Source organism: Eleutherodactylus coqui, chromosome 9, assembly GCF_035609145.1.
Source record: "Eleutherodactylus coqui strain aEleCoq1 chromosome 9, aEleCoq1.hap1, whole genome shotgun sequence".
NCBI classification, from domain to species: Eukaryota; Metazoa; Chordata; class Amphibia; order Anura; family Eleutherodactylidae; genus Eleutherodactylus; species Eleutherodactylus coqui.
The window spans coordinates 160,563,456-160,591,038 of NC_089845.1; the positions used below are offsets into that span (position 1 = coordinate 160,563,456).

Below are 27,583 nucleotides of genomic sequence, written 5' to 3' on the forward strand. Positions count from 1 at the left end.
CCTCTCTACATTCACACTCTGTATCTGTCACCTGTTACATCACCATCACTCCAGTTATAATATGTGGTAACTTTATGTCACATTATTCCATCTTCATACTCTTATCACATCCAGAGCTGCATTCCCAATACTGCTTTTCCTCCTGTCTTCCAGCACTGCTCCCCGACGGCTCGGGGTGATCAGGATGCTCCTCCTTGTTTTGTAGTGACTTTTTGCTAATCATTTCAGGATGGCCGCACGGCGCTACATGTAGCTGCAGCCAATTCCAAGGATGAGATTGTCCGTCTTCTGCTGGTGAAGAAAGCAGAGCCGAACCTCCCTGGTGGGGTAAGCATTCACATACAGGCTTGTTGCGGGAGGCGCTGCCGCGGACAGATGGAGGCCAGATTTTATAGAAACATATAATTTTACTGAACTTGATGACGATTTCCGCCCCACATGACTCCGCGGGACTTGAATGTTACATAATAACTTTAACCGGGTCTTCACGCTAATAAGCTGTCTCAACTCCAGTCCGGCAAGGCACTTCGCACACTATATATGTATGTGCGCATCTCGTCCTTAGTGCTGCATACTTTATTTTCAGAGGTCCCCAGCACGGTCTAACATTGTGGCCTCAAGACACCGTAGGTGCCGTCTGCACATAATCTCCACTGCCAGCAGTGTGTGCATCCAGTCAGTGTGTGCATCCACCGCAGTGCCGTATGCACTGATTACCGCAGGAGGAAGCCGCAGCACTCCGGCTGGTAATCACCTTAGTGGTGACCAGATGTCCCGAAAGTGGGGCAAATGGCGGTCCCGCCTGGGGGACACAGAGTCCCGAAGCAGGACTGTCCCGCCTAATGTCTAATCACTTTAATATAGACAGACTACGCAATTGCTATGGGGCCCTGAAAGAGAAGGGGCACAGCTCTGATTGCTCCATTTCTTTTGCAACTGCGTAGCAAGAACAGATGCGGACCTTCCGCCTAAAAGGAACTGCATTGTTAGCAAACAAGGAGATGGAGAAATACCCAAGGACCATTGTAAGGAGCATGGAATGGGAGAAAAACATCAGACTCTCCTGTCCTCAGTCACAAACCCAGACACTGTAATGGCGGCCCCATCTCTTCTATGTATGCCACTGACCCCTACGATTTCTGTGCTGGATGACCAGCTTTATACCCCCATATTAGAGCTGTGCTCTGATTAGCTTGGCTACACACCTCTCATGCTGCCGCAGGTTATCTTCATATCTAGATTCTATGTACACTATCCTACCAACTATCCTGAAAACGTTTGATACACTTAAGCTGGTATTTTCCTCCATCCATCCTGCAAACGTCTGGCAAATGCTCTCAGAGAATACGCATCAGTACCTGGGTGTAGAGGACGTCTGGGGAACGCCTCATACCTGAGTGCGTTGTTACCAACAGTTAAGTTCCATTTTGGTCTGGGGATGTTTTACGTGGCATGGTCTCGGTCCATAGGTTGTAGTGACAAGAACCTCGAACACAGAGGTGTACTTTGACATTCTAGACAATAATGCACTGCCGCCAATGTGGCAATACTCTGGGAATGGTCGGCCATACTTCCAACAAGACAATGTGCCTTGTCACAAATCCAACTTTGTTTTACATTGGTTTGAAGACATGGATGTTCCACAATTGGACTGACTGCAGCCTTAACCCTACTGAACATCTTTGGAATGAACTGGAACTTCAGGTCAAGAAGTATGAACAGTATCCATCTTCTTTGAGAGAAGTGAACTTGACAGACATTTGCAGGATGAATGGAGGGAAAAACCAGCTGAAGTGTATCAGACATTAGTAGAAAGTATGCCACGGAGAGTATCTGATGTCATTAGGGCCAAAGGAGCCCCACTAAGTATTAACATATGGAAATAAATACTACTTGTGATTCTTGCTCAGGGGTCCAACTAGTTTAGGCAGGATAGTGTATAAAGTATCTATAATTCTGTATCTAAGTGCTGCGGAATAAGTTGGCGCTATACAAATAAAGATTATTATATTATTATCTGTCCATTGTTATCTTCACAGCTGAAGGAGCAACTACCTCTTCATTACACAGCGCAGCGACCCACCGGAGCCATTAGCGTTACTCAAACATTGTTAAGAGCTTCTCACAAGGATGCCCGTGTCATCGAGGACAAGGTACAGACATAGACTTATAGATAGATATGAGATAGATAGATATGAGATAGATAGATAGATATGATATAGATAGATAGATATGAGATAGATAGATATGAGATAGATAGATAGATAGATATGATATAGATAGATAGATATGAGATAGATAGATATGAGATAGATAGATAGATAATGAGATAGATAGATAGATATGAGATAGATAGATAGATAGATATGAGATAGATAGATAGATAGATAGATAGATAGATAGATAGATAGATATGAGATAGATAGATAGATAGATAGATAGATATGAGATAGATAGATAGATAGATAGATAGATATGAGATAGATAGATAGATAGATAGATAGATAGATAGATATGAGATAGATAGATAGATGGATGGATAGATAGGAGATAGATAGATAGATAGATAGATAGATAGATAGATAGATAGATAGATAGATAGATAGATAGATATGAGATAGATAGATAGATATGAGATTGATAGATAGATAGATAGATATGAGATAGATAGATATGAGATAGATAGATAGATAGATAGATAGGAGAGATAGATAGATAGATAGATGATAGATATGAGATACATAGGAGATAGATAGATAGATAGATAGATAGATATCAGATAGATAGATAGATAGAGATATGAGATAGATAGATAGATAGATAGATAGATAGATAGATAGATAGATAGGAGATAGATAGATAGATAGAGATATGAGATAGATAGATATCAGATAGATAGATAGATAGATAGATAAATAGATAGTAGATAGATAAATAGATAGGAGATAGATAGATATGAGATAGATAGAGAGATAGATACATAGATACATAGATACATAGATACATAGATAGATATGTGATAGATATGAACTAGATAGATAGATAGATAGATAGATAGATAGATAGATAGATAGATAGATAGATAGATATGAGATTGGCCGCCTGCACACGGGCGGAAATCCCGCGGCGGGATTTCCCGCGGGATTTCCGCCACTGAAAGCCTGCATAGGAGTGCATTACAATACGCACTCCTATGCAGACGGCCGCGGTTTGGCCACGCGAAATCTCGCGCGGAAAACAAACCGCGGCATGTCCTATCTCTGTGCGCACAGAAACGTCATTCACCCGGCCGCCTGCTCCGGTCTGCGCATGTGCCGGCTGCCCGGCAGCCGGCACATGAAAGAGCCGGGGACACCGGGCGCGGGTGTGTACGCGCTCCTCCCTGCAGGCGCTGGGGTCGGGTCCCACGGCGAGAATCCTCGCTGCCGGATCTGACCCACCCGTCTGCAGGCGGCCATAGATAGATAGATATGAGATAGATAGATATGAGATAGATAGATAGATAGGAGATGGATAGATAGATATGAGATAGATAGGAGATAGATAGGAGATAGATAGATAGGAGATAGATAGATAGATAGATATGAGATGGATAGATAGATATGAGATAGATAGATAGATATGAGATAGATAGATAGATAGATAGATATGAGATAGATATGAGATAGATAGATATGGGATGGATAGATAGATATGAGATAGATAGATAGATATGAGATAGATAGATAGATAGATATGAGATAGATATGAGATAGATAGATATGAGATAGATATGAGATAGATAGATAGATAGATAGATAGATATGAGATAGATAGATAGATAGATAGATAGATAGGAGATAGATAGATAGATAGATAGATATGAGATAGATAGATAGATAGATAGATAGATATGAGATAGATAGATAGATAGATAGATAGATAGATAGATAGATAGGAGATAGATAGATAGATAGGAGATAGATAGATAGATATGAGATAGATAGATAGATATGAGATAGATAGATATGACACAGATAGATATGAGATAGATAGATAGATAGATAGATAGATAGATAGATAGGAGATAGATAGATAGATAGATAGATAGATAGATAGATAGGAGATAGATAGATAGATAGGAGATAGATAGATAGATAGGAGATAGATAGATAGATATGAGATAGATAGATAGATATGACACAGATAGATATGAGATAGATAGATAGATAGATAGATAGATATGAGATAGATAGATAGATAGATAGATAGGAGATAGATAGATAGATATGAGATAGATAGATAGATAGATAGATAGATAGGAGATAGATAGATAGATAGATAGATAGGAGATAGATAGATAGATATGAGATAGATAGATAGATAGATAGATAGATAGATAGATAGATAGATATGAGATAGATAGATAGATAGATAGATAGATAGATAGATAGGAGATAGATAGATAGATAGATATGAGATAGATAGATAGATAGATAGATAGGAGATAGATAGATAGATAGATAGATAGATAGATAGATAGATAGATAGGAGATAGATAGATAGATAGATAGATAGATAGATAGATAGATAGATAGATGGTAGATAATAAATCCTAGTAGACATATGGAAGGGAATTATTATACCAATGTAGCAAAGTTTAACTTGACTGTGATAACTTTATGCAACAAGTTATTGTATCTTCAGCCATTCAAAAGATATCAAAAGGGCAAATAAACTGCGGAACAGAAAGTTACCATAACCTGTAAAAAGTCTATTTAAACTTTGCTCCACCTGTAAACACAATTCTCTAATATAGAAGTGCAGTTGGTAGGTGAGCAGCAGCTTATATCCCACCGGACTCTGCTGAAGTTCAGCTGTCATATGGACAAGCATTCACCGGACTGCTTATTACCCAGTAACATGCAGATAGGAAGTGGAAGAACACCTACACAGCACCACCTATTGGAAAGTCCCTGTATCTCACTTTCCAGTAGGTGGCACTATGGGGATACTTTTCGATCCCCTGTTGCATGCTATTTTTTATCCCATGGAGCACCGCATGGTCTAAGTAATACTCCCCGCACCAATGTGGGGCTCTCCTCAAGGAGAAACTCTATCTGCCAGATCCAGTAACATTAATAGTTAATGAATAGATTGTCATAAAGAAATGTAAGGCCCTTCAGACCCATGAATGACACCCTAGGCGCCCACCTACCCCCCATCAGATCATCTTAGTAGCTGATCATTGTATTATTTCACTCCCCCAGGACGGCTGTATCCCTCTGTTCCTGGCCATCGAGTCTGGCAATCTGGGGATCTGTAAGGAGCTGCTGTCATCTCACACTGAGGCCCAGCTCAAGGCTACAAGCAAAGTAAGAACATGCAGAGTAACTGCCTGCCATCTGCAGAGCATCGCACCCAGACAGCAGATAGATGGGAGGTGTTATACAGAAGAGGAGATATATATATACAGGGCTGTGACCCCTCTAAGGCTTCCTTCACATTTGCTATATTTAATGCCTAAAATAGAGAAAGTAGGAAACATCCAAACAGATTTCCTGGCGCTGCATTGAAATAATGCTGATTAGAAGTACGAAGCGCTGCAATGTTTGCTGCTGTGAGACCATATTTCTGTTATAATGTAACATTCGCAGTGAGGTTGTGATTGATGTAACCAGCATTTAACATATTAATATATACCACCTGTCAACAACAGAAATATGGTGACTTCGCCCTTCATACATGTTGTAGAAAGCGAGACGTGGAGCTGGTCAGACTCCTTGGCGAATACGGAGCTTCTGTGGATTGTCAGAATGTAAGTATCTATCTCATATCTATCTATCTATTATCTATCTCATATCTATCTATCTATCTATCTATCTATCTATCTATCTCATATCTATCTATTAGAGATGAGCGAGCACCAAAATGCTCGGGTGCTCGTTACTCGGGACGAAATTTTCGCGATGCTCGAGGGTTCGTTTCGAGTAACGAACCCCATTGAAGTCAATGGGCGACCCGAGCATTTTTGTATTTCGCCGATGCTCGCTAAGGTTTCCATTTGTGAAAATCTGGGCAATTCAAGAAAGTGATGGGAACAACACAGCAACGGATAGGGCAGGCGAAGGGCTACATGTTGGGCTGCATCTCAAGTTCCCAGGTCCCACTATTAAGCCACAATAGCAGCAAGAGTGGGCCCCCCCCCAACAACTTTTACTTCTGAAAAGCCCTCATTAGCAATGCATACCTTAGCTAAGCACCACACTACCTCCAACAAAGCACAATCACTGCCTGCATGACACTCCGCTGCCACTTCTCCTGGGTTACATGCTGCCAAATCCCCCCCCCCCCACGACCCAGTGTCCACAGCGCACACCGAAGTGTCCCTGCGCAGCCTTCAGCTGCCCTCATGCCACGCCACCCTCATGTCTATTTATAAGTGCGTCTGCAATGAGGAGGAACCGCAGGCACACACTGCAGAGGGTTGGCACGGCTAGGCAGCGACCCTCTTTAAAAGGGGCGGGGCGATAGCCCACAATGCTGTACAGAAGCAATGAGAAATATAATCCTGTGCCACCGCCATCAGAAGCTGCACACGTGGGCATAGCAATGGGGAACCTATGTGCCACACACTATTCATTCTGTCAAGGTGTCTGCATGCCCCAGTCAGACCGCGGTTTTGTATAAATAGTCACAGGCAGGTACAACTCCGCAATGGGAATTACGTGTGCACCCACAGCATGGGTGGCTCCCTGGAACCCACCGGCTGTACATAAATGTATCCCATTGCAGTGCCCATCACAGCTGAGGTAACGTCCGATTAAATGCAGATGGGCTTCGGCCAACACTGCATGCCACAACCTGACCGGGCTTTTTAATTCATAGACACAGGCAGGTACAGCTCCCTATTGTGAAGTCCCTGTGGACCGACAGCATGGGTGGGTGCCAGGAAGCCACCAGCGGCACATAAATATATCCCATAGCATTGCCCATCACAGCTGAGGTAATGTCATGTTTAATGCAGGTGGGCTTCGGCCCACACTGCATGCCCCAGTCAGACTGGGGTTCTTTACAAGTGGACACATGCAGTTACAACTCCCTGTGGACCGACGGCATGGGTGGCTCCCTGGAACCCACCGGCGGTACATAAATATATCCCATTGCAGTGCCCAGCACAGCTGATGTAACATCAGCTGTAATGCAGGTGGGCAAAAAAATAATTGGATTACACTGTAGGCGAGGGCCCCAAAAAATTGGTGTACCAACAGTACTAATGTATGTCAGAAAAATTGCCCATGCCCAACCAAGAGGGCAGGTGAAACCCATTAATCGCTTTGGTTAATGTGGCTTAATTGGTAACTAGGCCTGGAGGCAGCCCAGTTAAAATAAAAATTGGTTGAGGTGAAAGTTTCAACGCTTTAATGAGCATTGAAACGTATAAAAATTGTTTAGAAAAATTATATGACTGAACCTTGTGGGCCTAAGAAAAGTTGCCCGTTCAGCGTGATTACGTGAGGTTTCAGGAGGAGGAGCAGGAGGAGGAGGAGGAGGAATATTATACACAGATTGATGAAGCAGAAATGTCCCCGTTTTGGATGGTGAGAGAGAACGATGCTTCCATCCGCGGGTGCAGCCTACGTATTGTTTAGGTATCGCTGCTGTCCGCTGGTGGAGAAGAGAAGTCTGGGGAAATCCAGGCTTAGTTCATCTTGATGAGTGTTAGCCTGTCGGCACTGTCGGTTGACAGGTGGGTACGCTTATCTGTGAAGATTCCCCCAGCCGCACTAAACACCCTCTCTGACAAGACGCTAGCCGCAGGACAAGCAAGCGCCTCCAGGGCATACAGCGCGAGTTCAGGCCACGTGTCCAGCTTCGACACCCAGTAGTTGTAGGGGGCAGAGGCGTCACCGAGGACGGTCGTGCGATCGGCTACGTACTCCCTCACCATCCTTTTACAGTGCTCCCGCCGACTCAGCCTTGACTGGGGAGCGGTGACACAGTCTTGCTGGGGAGCCATAAAGCTGGCAAAGGCCTTGGAGAATGTTCCCCTGACTGCGCTGTACATGCTGCCTGATCTCTGCGCCTCCCCTGCTACCTGGCCCTCGGAACTGCGCCTTCGGCCACTAGCGCTGTCGGACGGGAAGTTTACCATCAGTTTGTCCACCAGCGCCCTGTGGTATAGCATCATTCTCGAACCCCTTTCCTCTTCGGGAATGAGAGTGCAAAGACTCTCCTTATACCGTGGGTCGAGCAGTGTGTACACCCAGTAATCCGTAGTGGCCAGAATGCGTGTAACGCGAGGGTCTCGAGAAAGGCATCCTAACATGAAGTCAGCCATGTGTGCCAGGGTACCTGTATGCAACACATGGCTGTCCTCACTAGGAAGATCCCTTTCAGGATCCTCCTCCTCCTCCTCCTCCGGCCATACACGCTGAAAGGATGACAGGCAAGCAGCATGGGTACCCTCAGCAGTGGGCCAAGCTGTCTCTTCCCCCTCCTCCTCATGCTCCTCCCCCTTCTCCTCCTCAACGCGCTGAGATATAGACAGGAGGGTGCTCTGACTATCCAGCGACATACTGTCTTCCCACGCCTCCGTTTCCGATTCCAAAGCGTCTGCCTTTATGCTTTGCAGGGAACTTCTCAAGAGGCATAGCAGAGGAATGGTGACGCTAATGATTGCAGCATCGCCGCTCACCATCTGGGTAGACTCCTCAAAGTTTCCAAGGACCTGGCAGATGTCTGCCAACCAGGCCCACTCTTCTGTAAAGAATTGAGGAGGCTGACTCCCACTGCGCCGCCCATGTTGGAGTTGGTATTCCACTATAGCTCTACGCTGCTCATAGAGCCTGGCCAACATGTGGAGCGTAGAGTTCCACCGTGTGGGCACGTCGCACAGCAGTCGGTGCACTGGCAGATTAAACCGATGTTGCAGGGTCCGCAGGGTGGCAGCGTCCGTCTTGGAGTTGCGGAAATGTGCGCTGACCCGGCGCACCTTTCCGAGCAGGTCTGACAAGTGTGAGTAGCTTTTCAGAAAGCGCTGAACCACCAAATTAAAGACATGGGCCAGGCATGGCACGTGCGTGAGGCTGCAGAGCCGCCACCAGGTTACGGCCGTTGTCACACACGACCATGCCCGGTTGGAGGCTCAGCGGCGCAACCCAGCGGTCGGTCTGCTCTGTCAGACCCTGCAGCAGTTCGTGGGCCGTGTGCCTCTTCTCTCCTAAGCTGAGTAGTTTCAGCACGGCCTGCTGACGCTTGCCCACCGCTGTGCTGCCACGCCGCGCGACACCGACTGCTGGCGACGTGCTGCTGACACATCTTGATTGCGAGACAAAGGTTGCGTTGGAGGAGGAGGAGGAGGGTGGTTTAGTGGAGGAAGCATACACCGCCGCAGATACCAGCACCGAGCTGGGGCCCCCAATTCTGGGGGTGGGTAGGACGTGAGCGGTCCCAGGCTCTGACTCTGTCCCAGCCTCCACTAAATTCACCCAATGTGTCGTCAGGGAGATATAGTGGCCCTGCCCGCCTGTGCTTGTCCACGTGTCCGTTGTTAAGTGGACCTTGGCAGTAACCGCGTTGGTGAGGGCGCGTACAATGTTGCGGGAGACGTGGTCGTGCAGGGCTGGGACGGCACATCGGGAAAAGTAGTGGCGACTGGGAACCGAGTAGCGCGGGGCCGCCGCCGCCATCATGCTTTTGAAAGCCTCCGTTTCCACAACCCTATACGGCAGCATCTCTAGGCTGATCAATTTGGCAATGTGCACGTTTAACGCTTGAGCGTGCGGGTGCGTGGCGGCGTACTTGCGCTTGCGCTCAAACAGTGGCGCTAGCGACATCTGGACGCTGCGCTGAGAGACATTGCTGGATGGGGCCGAGAACAGCGGAGGTGAGGGTGTGGGTGCAGGCCAGGAGACGGTACTGCCTGTGTCCTCAGAGGGGGGTTGGATCTCAGTGGCAGGTTGGGGCACAGGGGGAGAGGCAGTGGTGCAAACCGGAGGCGGTGAACGGGCATCGTCCCACCTTGTGGGGTGCTTAGCCATCATATGCCTGCGCATGCTGGTGGTGGTGCCTCCCCAGCTGATCTTGGCGCGACAAAGGTTGCACACCACTGTTCGTCGGTCGTCAGGCGTCTCTGTGAAAAACTGTCACACCGTAGAGCACCTTGACCTCTGCAGGGTGGCATGGCGCGAGGGGGCGCTTTGGGAAACAGTTGGTGGATTATTCGGTCTGGCCCTGCCTCTACCCCTGGCCACCGCACTGGCTCGGCCTGTGCCCACACCCTGACTTGGGCCTCCTCGCCCGCGTCCACGTCCTCTAGGCCTACCCCTACCCCTCAGCATGCTGTATTACCAGTAGTGCAGAAACAGAACGCTGTAATTAAATGTGCCACTTATTGGCCTGTGGTTGGAGGCTGACTTCGCTTACGGAACGCACAGCAGAGCCAGGAAATAATTTTGTGCAAGCCTGCTGTAACACTTAGCTGGCTGCGTATGAATTAGGAGGACAACTACACCCAGCACAGACCCAGTACACTGAGGACAGTCACTGGCAGCCCAAATAGATTTTTTTTCCCAAATGTTTTTGGAAAGGCCCACTGCCTATATTCAATAAATATATGTCTTCTGTCCCTGCCTCAGCAGCACTACTGGCCCTGGACAATGTATAATTACTGCAGGGCGCAATGCTCTGCACGGCCGATATACAAAAAAAAAAAAATGTGCAACACTGCAAAAAGCAGCCTCCACAGTACTGCACACGGTCAGATGTGGCCCTAAGAAGGACCGTTGGGGTTCTTGAAGACTAAAATAACACCTAACCCTCTCCCTATAGCAGCTCCGGCACCAGCAGCACTGTCCCTGATCTCTGTGAGAACGCATCTGTGGTGAGCCGCGGGAGGGGCCGATTTATATACTCGGGTGACATCTGATCTCCCCAGCCACTCACTGCAGGGGGGTGGTATAGGGCTTGAACGTCGCAGGGGGAAGTTGTAATGCCTTCCCTGTCTTTCTATTGGCCAGAAAAGCGCGCTAACGTCTCAGAGATGAAAGTGAAAGTAGCTCGAACATCGCGTGGTGCTCGCCTCTAGTAACGAGCATCTCGAACACGCTAATACTCGAACGAGTATCAAGCTCGGACGAGTACGTTCGCTCATCTCTACTATCTATCTATCTCATATCTATCTATCTCATATCTATCTATCTCATATCTATCTATCTATCTCCTATCTATCTATCTATCTATCTATCTATCAATCTATCTCATATCTATCTTTCTCATATCTATCTTTCTCATATCTATCTATCTATCTATCTCATATCTCCCTCTCTCATATCTATCTATCTATCTGTCTATCTCCTATCTATATCTATCTATCTATCTCATATCTATCTATCTATCTCCTATCTATCTATCTATCTATCTATATATCTCATATCTATCAATCTATCTCATATCTATCTTTCTCATATCTATCTTTCTCATATCTATCTATCTATCTATCTATCTCCTATCTATCTATCTATCTATCTATCTATCTATCTATCTCATATCTATCTATCTATCTCATATCTATCTATCTATCTATCTATCTCCTATCTATCTATCTATCTATCTCATATCTATCTATCTATTTATCTATATCTATATATCTATCTCATATCTATCTATGTATCTCATATCTATCTATTTTCCTCTCTTTGTCTGTCACATCTATGTATCTACAGTATCTATCATTATTGATTGCACAGGTTGAGGGACAGACCCCTTTACACATTGCAGCTTGGGAAGGTGATGAGATGATTGTGAAGTTGCTTTATCAGTGTAAAGCCAACCCCAACATCAGTGACCAGGTAACCTCTAGTTGCTTCTTCTATGAGAGATTACATTGTCTTCTCCCTGTCCGTCTCCTTTCTTCTCCCTATTCTCTTCCGCAACATTCTCCCTCTCCCGCTCTTCCTCTCCTTTCCCTTCTCTACTCTCCCCCTCCTCTCCTTTCCCTCATATCCTCTCCTCCTATTCTCCTTTCCCTCCCTTTCTCCTTTCCCTCTCCTTTCCTCTCCCTCTCTTCTACCCCTCCTCTACTTTCTTTCTCCTGTCCTTTCTGTTCCTTATCCTTTCCCTCTCCTCTTCCTTTCCTATCCTATCCTCTCCTCTCCCCCTTCTCTCCTTTCCCTCTCTCTATCCCTCTTCTATCCTCTCACCCACCTCTCCCCCTCTTTCTCCCTCTCCTTTACCTTTCCTCTCATTTTCTTTTCTTCCACCCCTCCTCTCCTTTCCTTTACCTCTCCCTTTTCTATCATCCCCCCCCCCCCCCTCATCTCCTTCCCCTCTCCTCCCGTCTCCCTCTCCCTTCTTGTACAGGGGTTTATTTATCTTTATATTCTACTAGTCATGAATCTCCAGCTGGCAATGCGCTGAGACCCGACTCCTTTTGGGATTATGGCCCATGTCTCAGGATGCGATGACCAAAGCAGAGCAGGCTGTGACTTTACTGCATCTAATCTAAGCATCATATACTGCAGACCACAGATTAATATGAGGTCCACGAGTCGTGTTGAGAGAACTTAGGAAAAGTTTGGTTCGCCAAATTTTGGCAAAAGTTCAGTTCAGTTAATATTAGTTTGAACCGAACCAGACCTTCAACAGTTCCTCTAAAAATTAGTGCCTAACATTGGAGGCGTTGGTCCTCCTTTGGTCACTACTGTTGCCTTACAGCACTGGGATTCTAGGTTCAAATCCAAGTAATGAGTTTGTGTGTTCTCCCTGTGTTTTATAGTAATCATGGTTATTTATATAGCACATATATATTTGTATATTAAGCAGCACTGTATATCACACTATATTTTCTATCCCCATTGGGGCTCACAATCTACATATACCTATAAATATGTTTTTGGGGTAGGAGCAAACCCCACAAACACAGGGAGAACATACAAACTATGCTGCCACTGAGCCGCAGGGCCGTCAACCTTCAAGTGGGTTCGGCTGGGATGACTCGTCCAAGGTTCGGGTTCCTTATGAACTTTTAGCAGAATTCGACCCAAATCAAGGTTTGGTTTAGTTCACTCAACACTATCCAGTAGGTGTGGGGGATATAGGTTTGGGGGAGTGCATGACGCTTATACCTCTGAGGGATCCCCATGTTTACGTTTCCATTTGGTGGTTGGTGGTCATTTTTTAATATGCACTTTAATTATTTTTGATTGGACTGTTTGCTTTGCTTTTTTTTATTTTGGGGGGGTCAAACATAGTATCACACATGACAGCTTAATATTCTCGCCATATACTACTGCACTTGATGCTTTAGGTTTATGTACACAACCACAGAAGCACGCTGTCCCTTTAACACTACACAATGGGAAATAAAGCATAAGAGAGATATAAGTGTCCTCATTCTACATGTAGGTGATGGGCTGCTCACTCTTCTTTCTCGGTGTTTCCTGTAGATGGACAGATCTCCCCTGCACATTGCTGCACAGAGAGGACACACCGGGGTTGTTGAAATCCTCACTGAGAAGTTTCGGGCTAATGTGCTAGCACGGACTAAGGTGACAATTTCCTGATGGCTGGAATCATGTAGGTAGTTTTTGGTGCATATTTTTCAAACCAAACACAAGAGAGGATACAAAATAGAGAAGTATCTACCCTTCTTTCCCTTCTTTCCTTCCTTCCTTCCTTCCTTCCTTCTTTTCCTTCCTTCCTTCCTTCCTTCCCTTCCTTCCCTTCCTTTCTTTCTTTCCTACCTTTCTTCCCTTTTCGTTCTCATTTCCTTCCTTTCTTCTATCCCATTTTCCTTCCTTCCATTTTCTTTCCTGATTCCCTCTTTCCTTTTCCTTCCTTCCATTTTCCTTCTCTTTCCCACCTCCCTCCCTCCCTCCCTTCCTTCCATATTTTCAGGACAGAGTTGGTACGGCATCTATGGCTTCCATCATCAACTACTTGCTTCTGTACAAAGAGCGTATAAATATAATTTGACCTTTACCCCTCGCCATTACAAGTCTGATACTTTTTAAGACGTAGCACCAAATCTTGCGCCAAATCATTTTCAGATTTTCTCCCGTTCTTCTGGATTTGTTTCCTAGGATGGCGACACTCTCCTGCACATCGCCTCACAGTGCGGACATCCAGAAACTGCGCTCTCATTCTTGAAAAAGGGCGTCCTGCTCCATATGCCTAATAAAGTGGGTATCATAATAATGCCAACATCCTATACTGGCTCCAGACCGACTGAGATCACATTAGCTTATTACCAGACCAGTGAGTGGAGTCTGAGACCGGAGACCTTCCCTCATTTATGGGTTCAGTTCTCTGCATTCATCCTGCAGTATAAAGAATGGAGGTTTTCTTTCTGGCTGCCATGTGTGGTGTATACACTTCCTCTTCTACTGGATACCAGATAGGTTAATTTGTAAATTTACTATGGGAAACATTTCCAAAGTGATGCAGGACCCGTGAAGCTATACAAAAATGGCGCAGTTTGTCGAAAATTGATCCAAATGTTGCGTAATGTGTTTGGTGCATCTGAGTGGTGTTAGCCCTATTCATCTCCTTACTCCATGGTATGACTGGTAGTCATGCGAATTATTAAAAGGTATCAAAAAATATGTGGCACATTCTTAATAATCACGTTCATCATAAAGATGTTTGCTTAATAAACTTGGCGCCCCAATATACGGCATTCTTTGGTACAATATTCTTAGGAAATCTTCCCCTATATATAAAAATAAGTCCTATTCATTTTTTTATAAAATTATAGAGGAAGTAATTAGGACATGGCGATTGGAACCAGAAGGAAGACCTCCATGCTTTATACTGCAGGCAACATCCAGAGAACTAGAAAATAATAGAAATAAGATGACATGAGATGGATTGTTGGTAACTCAGGGCTTTATTCTGATCATTGCTTTTGAAGTCAGGAAGGATTCGTTTTGCTTCTAACATGAGGTGAATTGGCTTATAGAACATAGGGGGTAATTTGTCTCTCTTCATCCGTGTGCAAGAAGCCTTACTTTGTAACCAAGACGACATCCCAAAGATTCAAAATCTTTGGGGAAAATAGTGATAACCTGAGGTGTGTAGAGCAGATTTAATTGGAGTGATGAGGAGATTATAGCATCCATTAAGATGAGTTGCTCATGGGCGGGTCTAAATGACAGGCACAGCCCCTGAGGGTCCAAAGAAAATAACCATTTACTGAATGTAAAATGATCAGAGGCTAGAGACAGTCAGCCTCTACTCTTGGGTAGTAATACAGGGAGGTTACAGCTATACCACTGATTAATTTAAACAATGGATTCTGGACCTTGTACTGTATCTGACTATTATTCGCATTACTATTGATGGTGGTGTTGTATAGTAATAAAGTGTCTTCCTTAACCTTGCAGTCAGGGGCGCTGTGCCTCCATGCAGCAGCCAGGAGGGGGCACACTGCTGTGGTAAAGGCTCTGCTGCAAAAGGGAGCACAAGTTGATGCTACGACCAAGGAGAACTACACCGCACTTCATATTGCTGTGGAGAACTGTAAACCGCAGGTGGTGCAGACCTTACTTGGCTTCGGAGCACAAGTGCAACCAAAAGGAGGAAAGGTGAGAGTACAAAGACCCAAGAAAGGTTAAAGCGACCATCCAGCCCTGGACTAACAAAGATGGCCGAACTGCTTCTCTGACTACCGGATGCACACTGTGCATTAGTATGCATTATTAAGCTAAGACATTATATGCTACTTGGATTGGACAGTGCTTTACATGTGAGCAGCACTGGCCAATCAGACCAGCATGTAGTGTCTTAGACTATCAATACATACTAATACACAGTGTACATCAGGTAGTCAGAGAAGCGGTGCGGCCATCTTTGTTTGTCCAGGACCATAGAGGGTTACTTCAAACACATGTACTATGTAGTTCGCACCAGAACTGTGGGTTTTTGATCTTCTATGCTGGCCTCCACCACATTTTTTTTAAAGGGTGGGGCCTAGTATTAAGGGGTGTGGCCATGTATGGCCCACCAGATTTACTATATTCTACACCAGTAATTGATGTAAATTATAGCTGAAAACTACAGCTGCTAGTAGCTGGTGAAGGTTTTAGTCTGGCGCTTGAAGGTTCCACTAAGATACGTCTCTTATTACATTTGTCGCCTTGATGTTAGTGTATAGTTTAATTTGACCTGCGTCTGGAATACCAACCAAGTAAATGAAGTATGCTTATTTTCAATAACTGACCCCAAATTTGCCCAAAGGGCAAGAAACCTCCGCAGTTGCAGACCGTCATTAAAAACTTACTTTTATTGAACTTAATTACTTTTGTTAAACTATATTAATATACTAAGAGGCGTAGGAATTAAGAATACAAACACCTGCCTAGCAAACCTGGGACCGCTGAGCCACCTGTAATATATATCATCCACTGCTGAGCTGCCTGTATTATATATCATCCAATGCTGCTGAGCCGCCTGTATTATATATCATCCACTGCTGCTGAGCCGCCTGTATTATATATCATCCACTGCTGAGTCACCTATATTATATATCATCCACTGCTGCTGAGCCACCTATAATATATATCATCCAATGCTGCTGAGCCGCCTGTATTATATATCATCCACTGCTGCTGAGCCACCTGTAATATATATCACCCACTGCTGCTGAGCCACCTGTAATATATATCATCCAATGCTGAGCCACCTATAATATATATCATCTGCTGCTGCTGAGCCACCTGTAATATATATCATCCAATGCTGAGCCACCTATAATATATATCATCTGCTGCTGCTGAGCCACTTATAATATATATCATCCGCTGCTGCTGAGCCGCCTGTAATATATATCATCCACTGCTGCTGAGCCACCTATAATATATATCATCCAATGCTGCTGAGCCACCTGTAATATATATCATCCACTGCTGCTGAGCCACCTATAATATATATCATCCACTGCTGCTGAGCCACCTGTAATATATATCATCCAATGCTGAGCCACCTATAATATATATCATCCGCTGCTGCTGAGCCGCCTGTAATATATATCATCCACTGCTGCTGAGCCACCTATAATATATATCATCCAATGCTGCTGAGCCGCCTGTATTATATATCATCCACTGCTGCTGAGCCACCTGTAATATATATCACCCACTGCTGCTGAGCCACCTGTAATATATATCATCCAATGCTGAGCCACCTATAATATATATCATCTGCTGCTGCTGAGCCACCTGTAATATATATCATCCAATGCTGAGCCACCTATAATATATATCATCTGCTGCTGCTGAGCCACTTATAATATATATCATCCGCTGCTGCTGAGCCGCCTGTAATATATATCATCCACTGCTGCTGAGCCACCTATAATATATATCATCCAATGCTGCTGAGCCACCTGTAATATATATCATCCACTGCTGCTGAGCCACCTATAATATATATCATCCACTGCTGCTGAGCCGCGTGTAATATATATCATCCACTGCTGAGTCACCTATATTATATATCATCCACTGCTGCTGAGCCACCTATAATATATATCATCCAATGCTGCTGAGCCGCCTGTATTATATATCATCCACTGCTGCTGAGCCACCTGTAATATATATCACCCACTGCTGCTGAGCCACCTGTAATATATATCATCCAATGCTGAGCCACCTATAATATATATCATCTGCTGCTGCTGAGCCACTTATAATATATATCATCCATTGCTGCTGAGCCGCCTGTAATATATATCATCCATTGCTGCTGAGCCACTTATAATATATATCATCCGCTGCTGCTGAGCCACCTATAATATATATCATCCACTGCTGAGCCACCTATAATATATATCATCCGCTGCTGCTGAGCCACCTATAATATATATCATCCGCTGCTGCTGAGCCACCTATAATATATATCATCCAATGCTGCTGAGCCGCCTGTATTGTATATCATCCACTGCTGCTGAGCCACCTGTAATATATATCACCCACTGCTGCTGAGCCACCTGTAATATATATCATCCAATGCTGAACCACCTATAATATATATCATCTGCTGCTGCTGAGCCACTTATAATATATATCATCCGCTGCTGCTGAGCCACCTGTAATATATATCATCCACTGCTGCTGAGCCACCTGTAATATATATCATCCACTGCTGCTGAGCCACTTATAATATATATCATCCACTGCTGCTGAGCCACCTGTAATATATATCATCCACAGCTGCTGAGCCACTTATAATATATATCATCCACTGCTGCTGAGCCACCTATAATATATATCATCCACTGCTGCTGAGCCACCTATAATATATATCATCCACTGCTGCTGAGCTACCTATAATATATATCATCCACTGCTGCTGAGCCACCTATAATATATATCATCCACTGCTGCTGAGCCACTTATAATATATATCATCCACTGCTGCTGAGCCACCTGTAATATATATCATCCACTGCTACTGAGCTACCTATAATATATATCATCCACTGCTGCTGAGCCACTTATAATATATATCATCCACTGCTGCTGAGCCACCTGTAATATATATCATCCACTGCTGCTGAGCCACTTATAATATATATCATCTGCTGCTGCTGAGCCACTTATAATATATATCATCTGCTGCTGCTGAGCCACCTATAATATATATCATTCAATGCTGCGGAGCCGCCTGTAATATATATCATCTAATGCTGCTGAGCCACTTATAATATATATCATCTGCTGCTGCTGAGACGCCTGCAATATATATCATCCACTGCTGCTGAGCCGCATGTAATATATATCATCCACTGCTGCTGAGCCACCTATAATATATATCATCTAATGCTGCTGAGCCACTTATAATATATATCATCCAATGCTGCTGAGCCACCTGTATTATGTATCATCCACTGCTGAGCCACCTATAATATGTATCATCCACTGCTGAGCCACCTATAATATGTATCATTCACTGCTGCTGAGCCGCCTGTAATATATATCATCCGCTGCTGCTGAGCCACTTATAATATATATCATCCACTGCTGCTGAGCCACCTGTAATATATATCATCCACTGCTGCTGAGCCACTTATAATATATATCATCCACTGCTGCTGAGCCACTTATAATATATATCATCCACTGCTGCTGAGCCACTTATAATATATATCATCCACTGCTGCTGAGCCACCTATAATATATATCATCCACTGCTGCTGAGCCACCTATAATATATATCATCCACTGCTGCTGAGCCGCCTGTAATATATATCATCCACTGCTGCTGAGCCACTTATAATATATATCATCAACTGCTTCTGAGCCACCTATAATATATATCATCCACTGCTGCTGAGCCACTTATAATATATATCATCCGCTGCTGCTGAGCCACCTATAATATATATCATCTAATGCTGCTGAGCCACTTATAATATATATCATCCACTGCTGCTGAGCCACCTGTAATATATATCATCCACTGCTGCTGAGCCACTTATAATATATATCATCCGCTGCTGCTGAGCCACCTATAATATATATCATCCAATGCTGCTGAGCCACCTGTAATATATATCATCCACTGCTGCTGAGCCACTTATAATATATATCATCTGCTGCTGCTGAGCCACCTGTAATATATATCATCCGCTGCTGCTGAGCCACCTATAATATATATCATCCACTGCTGCTGAGCCACCTGTAATATATATCATCCACTGCTGCTGAGCCACTTATAATATATATCATCTGCTGCTGCTGAGCCACCTGTAATATATATCATCCGCTGCTGCTGAGCCACCTATAATATATATCATCCGCTGCTGCTGAGCCACCTGTAATATATATCATCCACTGCTGCTGAGCCACTTATAATATATATCATCTGCTGCTGCTGAGCCACCTGTAATATATATCATCCACTGCTGCTGAGCCACCTATAATATATATCATCCGCTGCTGCTGAGCCACTTATAATATATATCATCTGCTGCTGCTGAGCCACCTGTAATATATATCATCCACTGCTGCTGAGCCACCTGTAATATATATCATCCACTGCTGCTGAGCCACTTATAATATATATCATCTGCTGCTGCTGAGCCACCTGTAATATATATCATCCGCTGCTGCTGAGCCACCTATAATATATATCATCCACTGCTGCTGAGCCACCTGTAATATATATCATCCACTGCTGCTGAGCCACTTATAATATATATCATCTGCTGCTGCTGAGCCACCTGTAATATATATCATCCGCTGCTGCTGAGCCACCTATAATATATATCATCCGCTGCTGCTGAGCCACCTGTAATATATATCATCCACTGCTGCTGAGCCACTTATAATATATATCATCTGCTGCTGCTGAGCCACCTGTAATATATATCATCCACTGCTGCTGAGCCACCTATAATATATATCATCCGCTGCTGCTGAGCCACTTATAATATATATCATCTGCTGCTGCTGAGCCACCTGTAATATATATCATCCACTGCTGCTGAGCCACCTGTAATATATATCATCCTCTGCTGCTGAGCCACTTATAATATATATCATCCACTGCTGCTGAGCCACCTGTAATATATATCATCCACTGCTGCTGAGCCACTTATAATATATATCATCCACTGCTGCTGAGCCACCTGTAATATATATCATCCACTGCTGCTGAGCTACCTATAATATATATCATCCACTGCTGCTGAGCCACTTATAATATATATCATCCACTGCTGCTGAGCCACCTGTAATATATATCATCCACTGCTGCTGAGCCACTTATAATATATATCATCTGCTGCTGCTGAGCCACTTATAATATATATCATCTGCTGCTGCTGAGCCACCTATAATATATATCATTCAATGCTGCGGAGCCGCCTATAATATATATCATCTAATGCTGCTGAGCCACTTATAATATGTATCATCTGCTGCTGCTGAGACGCCTGCAATATATATCATCCACTGCTGCTGAGCCGCATGTAATATATATCATCCACTGCTGCTGAGCCACCTGTATTATGTATCATCCACTGCTGAGCCACCTATAATATGTATCATCCACTGCTGAGCCACCTATAATATGTATCATTCACTGCTGCTGAGCCACCTATAATATGTATCATTCACTGCTGCTGAGCCGCCTGTAATATATATCATCCGCTGCTGCTGAGCCACTTATAATATATATCATCCACTGCTGCTGAGCCACCTGTAATATATATCATCCACTGCTGCTGAGCCACTTATAATATATATCATCCACTGCTGCTGAGCCACCTATAATATATATCATCCACTGCTGCTGAGCCACCTATAATATATATCATCCACTGCTGCTGAGCCGCCTGTAATATATATCATCCACTGCTGCTGAGCCACTTATAATATATATCATCCACTGCTTCTGAGCCACCTATAATATATATCATCTAATGCTGCTGAGCCACTTATAATATATATCATCCACTGCTGCTGAGCCACCTGTAATATATATCATCCACTGCTGCTGAGCCACTTATAATATATATCATCCGCTGCTGCTGAGCCACCTATAATATATATCATCCAATGCTGCTGAGCCACCTGTAATATATATCATCCACTGCTGCTGAGCCACTTATAATATATATCATCTGCTGCTGCTGAGCCACCTGTAATATATATCATCCGCTGCTGCTGAGCCACCTATAATATATATCATCCACTGCTGCTGAGCCACTTATAATATATATCATCCACTGCTGCTGAGCCACCTGTAATATATATCATCCACTGCTGCTGAGCCACTTATAATATATATCATCCACTGCTGCTGAGCCACCTATAATATATATCATCTGCTGCTGCTGAGCCACCTATAATATATATCATCCACTGCTGCTGAGCCACCTATAATATATATCATCCGCTGCTGCTGAGCCACCTATAATATATATCATCCACTGCTGCTGAGCCACCTGTAATATATATCATCCACTGCTGCTGAGCCACTTATAATATATATCATCCACTGCTGCTGAGCCACCTATAATATATATCATCCACTGCTGCTGAGCCACCTATAATATATATCATCTGCTGCTGCTGAGCCACCTATAATATATATCATCCACTGCTGCTGAGCCACTTATAATATATATCATCCACTGCTGCTGAGCCACCTATAATATATATCATCCACTGCTGCTGAGCCACCTGTAATATACATCATCCACTGCTGCTGAGCCACTTATAATATATATCATCCACTGCTGCTGAGCCACCTATAATATATATCATCCACTGCTGCTGAGCCACCTATAATATATATCATCTGCTGCTGCTGAGCCACCTATAATATATATCATCCACTGCTGCTGAGCCACTTATAATATATATCATCCACTGCTGCTGAGCCACCTATAATATATATCATCCACTGCTGCTGAGCCACCTATAATATATATCATCCACTGCTGCTGAGCCACTTATAATATATATCATCCACTGCTTCTGAGCCACTTATAATATATATCATCCACTGCTGCTGAGCCACTTATAATATATATCATCCAATGCTGCTGAGCCACCTATAATATATATCATCCACTGCTGCTGAGCCACCTATAATATGTATCATCCACTGCTGCTGAGCCGCCTGTAATATATATCATCCACTGCTGCTGAGCCACCTGTAATATATATCATCCACTGCTGCTGAGCCACTTATAATATATATCATCCACTGCTGCTGAGCCACCTATAATATATATCATCCACTGCTGCTGAGCTACCTATAATATATATCATCTGCTGCTGCTGAGCCACCTATAATATATATCATCCGCTGCTGCTGAGCCACCTGTAATATATATCATCCACTGCTGCTGAGCCACCTATAATATATATCATCCACTGCTGCTGAGCCACCTATAATATATATCATCTGCTGCTGCTGAGCCACCTATAATATATATCATCCACTGCTGCTGAGCCACTTATAATATATATCATCCACTGCTGCTGAGCCGCCTGTAATATATATCATCCACTGCTGCTGAGCCACTTATAATATATATCATCCACTGCTGCTGAGCCACCTATAATATCTATCATCTAATGCTGCTGAGCCACCTATAATATATATCATCCACTGCTGCTGAGCCACCTATAATATATATCATCCACTGCTGCTGAGCCGCCTGTAATATATATCATCCACTGCTGCTGAGCCACTTATAATATATATCATCCTCTGCTGCTGAGCCACCTATAATATATATCATCCGCTGCTGCTGAGCCACTTATAATATATATCATCCACTGCTGCTGAGCCGCCTGTAATATATATCATCCACTGCTGCTGAGCCACTTATAATATATATCATCCACTGCTGCTGAGCCACCTATAATATATATCATCCGCTGCTGCTGAGCCACTTATAATATATATCATCCACTGCTGCTGAGCCACCTATAATATATATCATCTAATGCTGCTGAGCCACCTATAATATATATCATCCACTGCTGCTGAGCCGCCTGTAATATATATCATCCACTGCTGCTGAGCCGCCTGTAATATATATCATCCACTGCCGAGCCACTTATAATATATATCATCCACTGCTGCTGAGCCACCTATAATATATATCATCCGCTGCTGCTGAGCCACCTATAATATATATCATCCACTGCTGCTGCAATAAGCTGTATAATGTGTTTTATAGTAGCTCTATAAGATATCATGCAGGTCGCTGTTGCAGACTAATAACCTCCATAATAATCGTCAGGTCTGTGTTGAAGCTGAGAGAAACATAGAACCCTCCTTCCTTTCCCAACATGTTTCGCCATCGTAGTGGGGGTCTGGGGTTACTAGAGGCGCACCCACCTAAATGACAGCTGTTATGTAACATTATGGGGGGATTCTCCCATCTGACTGACCAGCAAGATGCTGCATGCTAAGTGGCCAATGGAGAGAAAGGTAACGATGCAGGGTCGGTCTGTCAGGGCTCGGGGTCCGGGAAACTGAAAGTCCCTGAAAATACCCGCAACCCCAGTCCCTACCTACTTGCCCCCCTGGGCTAAGCCCCAGGGCGCAAAGTGGGCGACGGTCCCTACTCTCACTAAGGAAGGGGGCACTGGGACTAACAAACAGACAGACACTGGAACAAACAACAGCAAGGAGAGTCAGACAATCCAGGTCGGCAACGAGAGGGTACGCGGTACAAGAGGGTCAGGCAAAGGCAACGTCGGGTCAAAAGCAGAGAGTCAATATCAGGAGTCAAAACACGAAGTACGCTGGTGTAGCAGGGAAACCAAACTAACACTGGCACTGGTCTGCAGACACCAGCAGGTTTAAATGCTGTCAGAGCTGCCGCCCCAGGAGCTGATTGGGGGCAGGGAGTCTGACAGCAGCTGGGTGCACCCAGCAGCACTGGGGAACCCACCTCCAGCCCTGCAGGAGGCAGGGAAGGAGACACATGCCTGGTTGCCATGATACCGAGGATGCGGCGCGGGGCAGCACCCACCATGTCCCTAGCAACCCGGCGGCGAGGCGGAGCTTGGCGGCCAGGGGAGGTGACGAGGACCGGGGCCCCCCTGCGCCGCACAGCAGCCGCACGTGTGACAGGACCGGCGGTGCGGGCACGACGGACCCGCGAACCGCCAGTCCTTACACAGTCCTTTAGGCAATCGTACAGAGTGACTCCCTCATTCATGGCCAATCCTGACGTGTAATGATGTCATCAGCCCAGAAAATGGCGGTTTGGCCTTTCCCAGCATGCTTAGCGTGTCTCTTCTAGGACTTTGATATTTTTTCACTTCATTTTGCGGAGCATGCTCAGTACATAAGATCTCATATTTAGGTGGATTTGCCGAGGTCCGCAGTTCAGCAGATACTATGATCTATAGAGCAGCCCAGTCTGCAGAGGTTCACATTTTAGAAAACTTTTCTGTGGCCTCCGTACTGTGAGAAGGGATTCTACAAGCTCACCATGTAAGGATCACTGCGGGTTACTGATTGGATATTCAAGGCATTGAATCCATAGGTAGTTTAAGTTCAAGGGAGAGAGGCCTGGTACACTAATACATAGATTTTTTCCCAAATGTCAGTATATACTCTTCAACTTATACCTATGGCTAAAATGATGTAAGTGCGTACCAACGGTGCTGCGGGTGGTACGGACCCTAACACAGCAATCTCCGAGGGTATTCCATAGTATACTGCATCTTCCAATCTTAACCCTTTCCACTGTCTGACGTCTTCCTACATTCTGATTGAAGCTTGTACAGCTCCAATGTCAGAAGACTTCCGACATGGTATTCTTACCGTCTATTGCCAGCCACTCCACTGTCGGAACCTCTCTGGCGCACACACACTGGCTTTAGCCAGCAGATGGCACCATGGTATAACAAAGAGAAAGCCTTTTAGGAAACCCTGAATCCAAAATTGGATTGGAAAGGGTTAAATGTTACTCATGCAGAACAATTCAATTTATCATAAGCCTGTGGGGTAATTCTGATGTTCCCACAGACACCTAGATGGGTCGCCATAGTTAGGACAATATAATATATCATCATGAATCCCTACTAGTCCAAGCGACCATAACCTGACTAGTTCATAGGCTATGCGTCTATTTATATTGAGCGACTCCTAAAGCGTACTAGGATGTACTATCCCCCCTGCCATATGGCATCAGTACCCCACACTCGCCACATGAGAACCTCTTGGGTGATTATGGGGTGCTACATTACAAAGAGAAAGCCTTATCAAAAGTTCTACAGTTCATAGAAGTGACTCATAGTGTTTACAAAAGATAGTTTTAAGTGAATGCTGAATAAGAAAATCCCGAATTTATGCCCTAAAGTGGAAGATCCAGTGCGCCTCCTCACATTGAATGTTTTTGTCCAGAACCCCCTTGTGGGGACCCAGTTCTATCTGACAAATATGCCAGAATATTAGTTTAGTACCATCGCCTCCATGACATCCATTAACATGCCTTGCAAAGGGGGGTCTATTTTCGTGTGTATAGTGCTCAGGTATTTGGAAATGCGTCTCCTAAGCTTCTGAACCGTCTTACCAGTATATATTACTCCATATATAACTCCTGTGCTGGGACATGTTATTTCCTGCTTTGTTTGATACATTTTCTTGCCCGCTAGATTGACAAGTGTAGAGGCATTAATGATAAATGGACAGGAAGAGCGCCTCCCACAGGGGTGAGAGTCGGCAAGTCTGGACTGGGGTAGTTGTCTATTTAGGGCAAGAGGACTAAAGACTGGTTTACACAGAGCGATGATCGCTCAAAGATCGCTCAAACGACAGTTTGAGTGACAGCTTTGAGCGACCATTTTGCATAAACTATTATGTAGCTACTCAGCTACTTAAGAGCTATTTAGCGTGCAAATGAAGCCTTAGCTGAAAGCAGTTAATAGCCCGAGGGCTCTTATCTGCTTTCAGTTCCTTTGTTCTCCGATAGGAAAAAATGCTATCAGCACTCCCCGTGGAGAACTGCTGATGAATGATTTTTAGGTTGGCCTGAATTTAACAATCAGCTAGCAGTGCACAAAAAGTGCACGATGGTCGCATGTTTAGACGCAAGGATGATCGCTCTTTCTTCTGAGCAGTTTCTTCTTGCTCTTCAGTATTCCCCACTGAAGGGGGATGCCAACTATCCTAGTGGAGCAGGTTGCTTGTTGCTGTGAAGTTTCTATAGATGTTGGTTTTAAATGCATCAATTCTCATCCAGTGAGATGTCTAAATCTAAAAAGTGAATATGCTTTTCATGGATATCACAGGTAACAGCAGACCGATGTGATTGTTTCTCAAAGTGGATACAAATCTCCACGTTACATCCATGGTCTCCAAACTTTGGCTCTAATGGTGTAGGAAAACTGCAATTAACAGCAACATTTAGGAGACTTAATATTGTGTCATTCAGCCAGAATTCAATCTTTGCTGCTTTCCATGATTACTACCTTGTATGGCCACATGATGGCGACAAAGTCCCACACTCTGATACAATGTAACCATAAATGTATCACTGGGACTAACACTGTGATACAATGTAGCAAGGAATGTATCAGTGAAACTGACACTCTAATAGAATATAGCCATAAATGTATCACTGGAACTAAGGCTTAGTCAGACGGATGTTTGTTCGCTGTGCATGTTTTGAGCAATTGTGATTCGCATCTAATAGAACCAATGCTTTTCAATGGCAGCGGTCACATGTCCGATTTTTACATGCGCAAAAAGGTCTGCAACGCAAATTATAGGACACCATATTTTAAAACGCGGCCATATGCGTTCTGCGTTCGCAAATAATTTTCTCAAAAGCGCAGGACTTGCCATTGCCTGCTATTGTGTTCTTTAGAACACTCCGCACTGTTTAATTTTTTTTATGCGTGACACGCACTGAGGTCACCCAAATTTTTTATGCATGCGTTTTGCAAACAAAAATTCGCACATAAAAATGCCCGTCTGACTGAGCCCTTAGACTCTGATACAATGTAGCAAGGAATGTATCACCGGCACTAACACTCTGATACATTGTAGCTGTAAATGTATCACTGGGACTGACGCTGTGATACAAATGTATCACCAGGACAGATGGATTTATAGGACT

At 44.3% G+C, this 27,583-nt stretch overlaps 1 protein-coding gene across 1 annotated transcript in view; it reads left to right on the top strand.

Moving 5' to 3' along the window:
• Positions 1 to 27,583, top strand: part of LOC136578586 (serine/threonine-protein phosphatase 6 regulatory ankyrin repeat subunit B-like) — a 121,764-nt gene that overhangs the window by 14,175 nt on the left and 80,006 nt on the right. The window contains exons 3-10 of the mRNA XM_066578735.1: positions 229 to 327; positions 2,040 to 2,153; positions 5,250 to 5,354; positions 5,699 to 5,797; positions 11,730 to 11,831; positions 13,428 to 13,529; positions 14,064 to 14,162; positions 15,366 to 15,566. Coding sequence (XP_066434832.1) covers positions 229 to 327; positions 2,040 to 2,153; positions 5,250 to 5,354; positions 5,699 to 5,797; positions 11,730 to 11,831; positions 13,428 to 13,529; positions 14,064 to 14,162; positions 15,366 to 15,566 — 921 coding nt within the window. The remainder of the gene's footprint in view (positions 1 to 228; positions 328 to 2,039; positions 2,154 to 5,249; positions 5,355 to 5,698; positions 5,798 to 11,729; positions 11,832 to 13,427; positions 13,530 to 14,063; positions 14,163 to 15,365; positions 15,567 to 27,583) is intronic.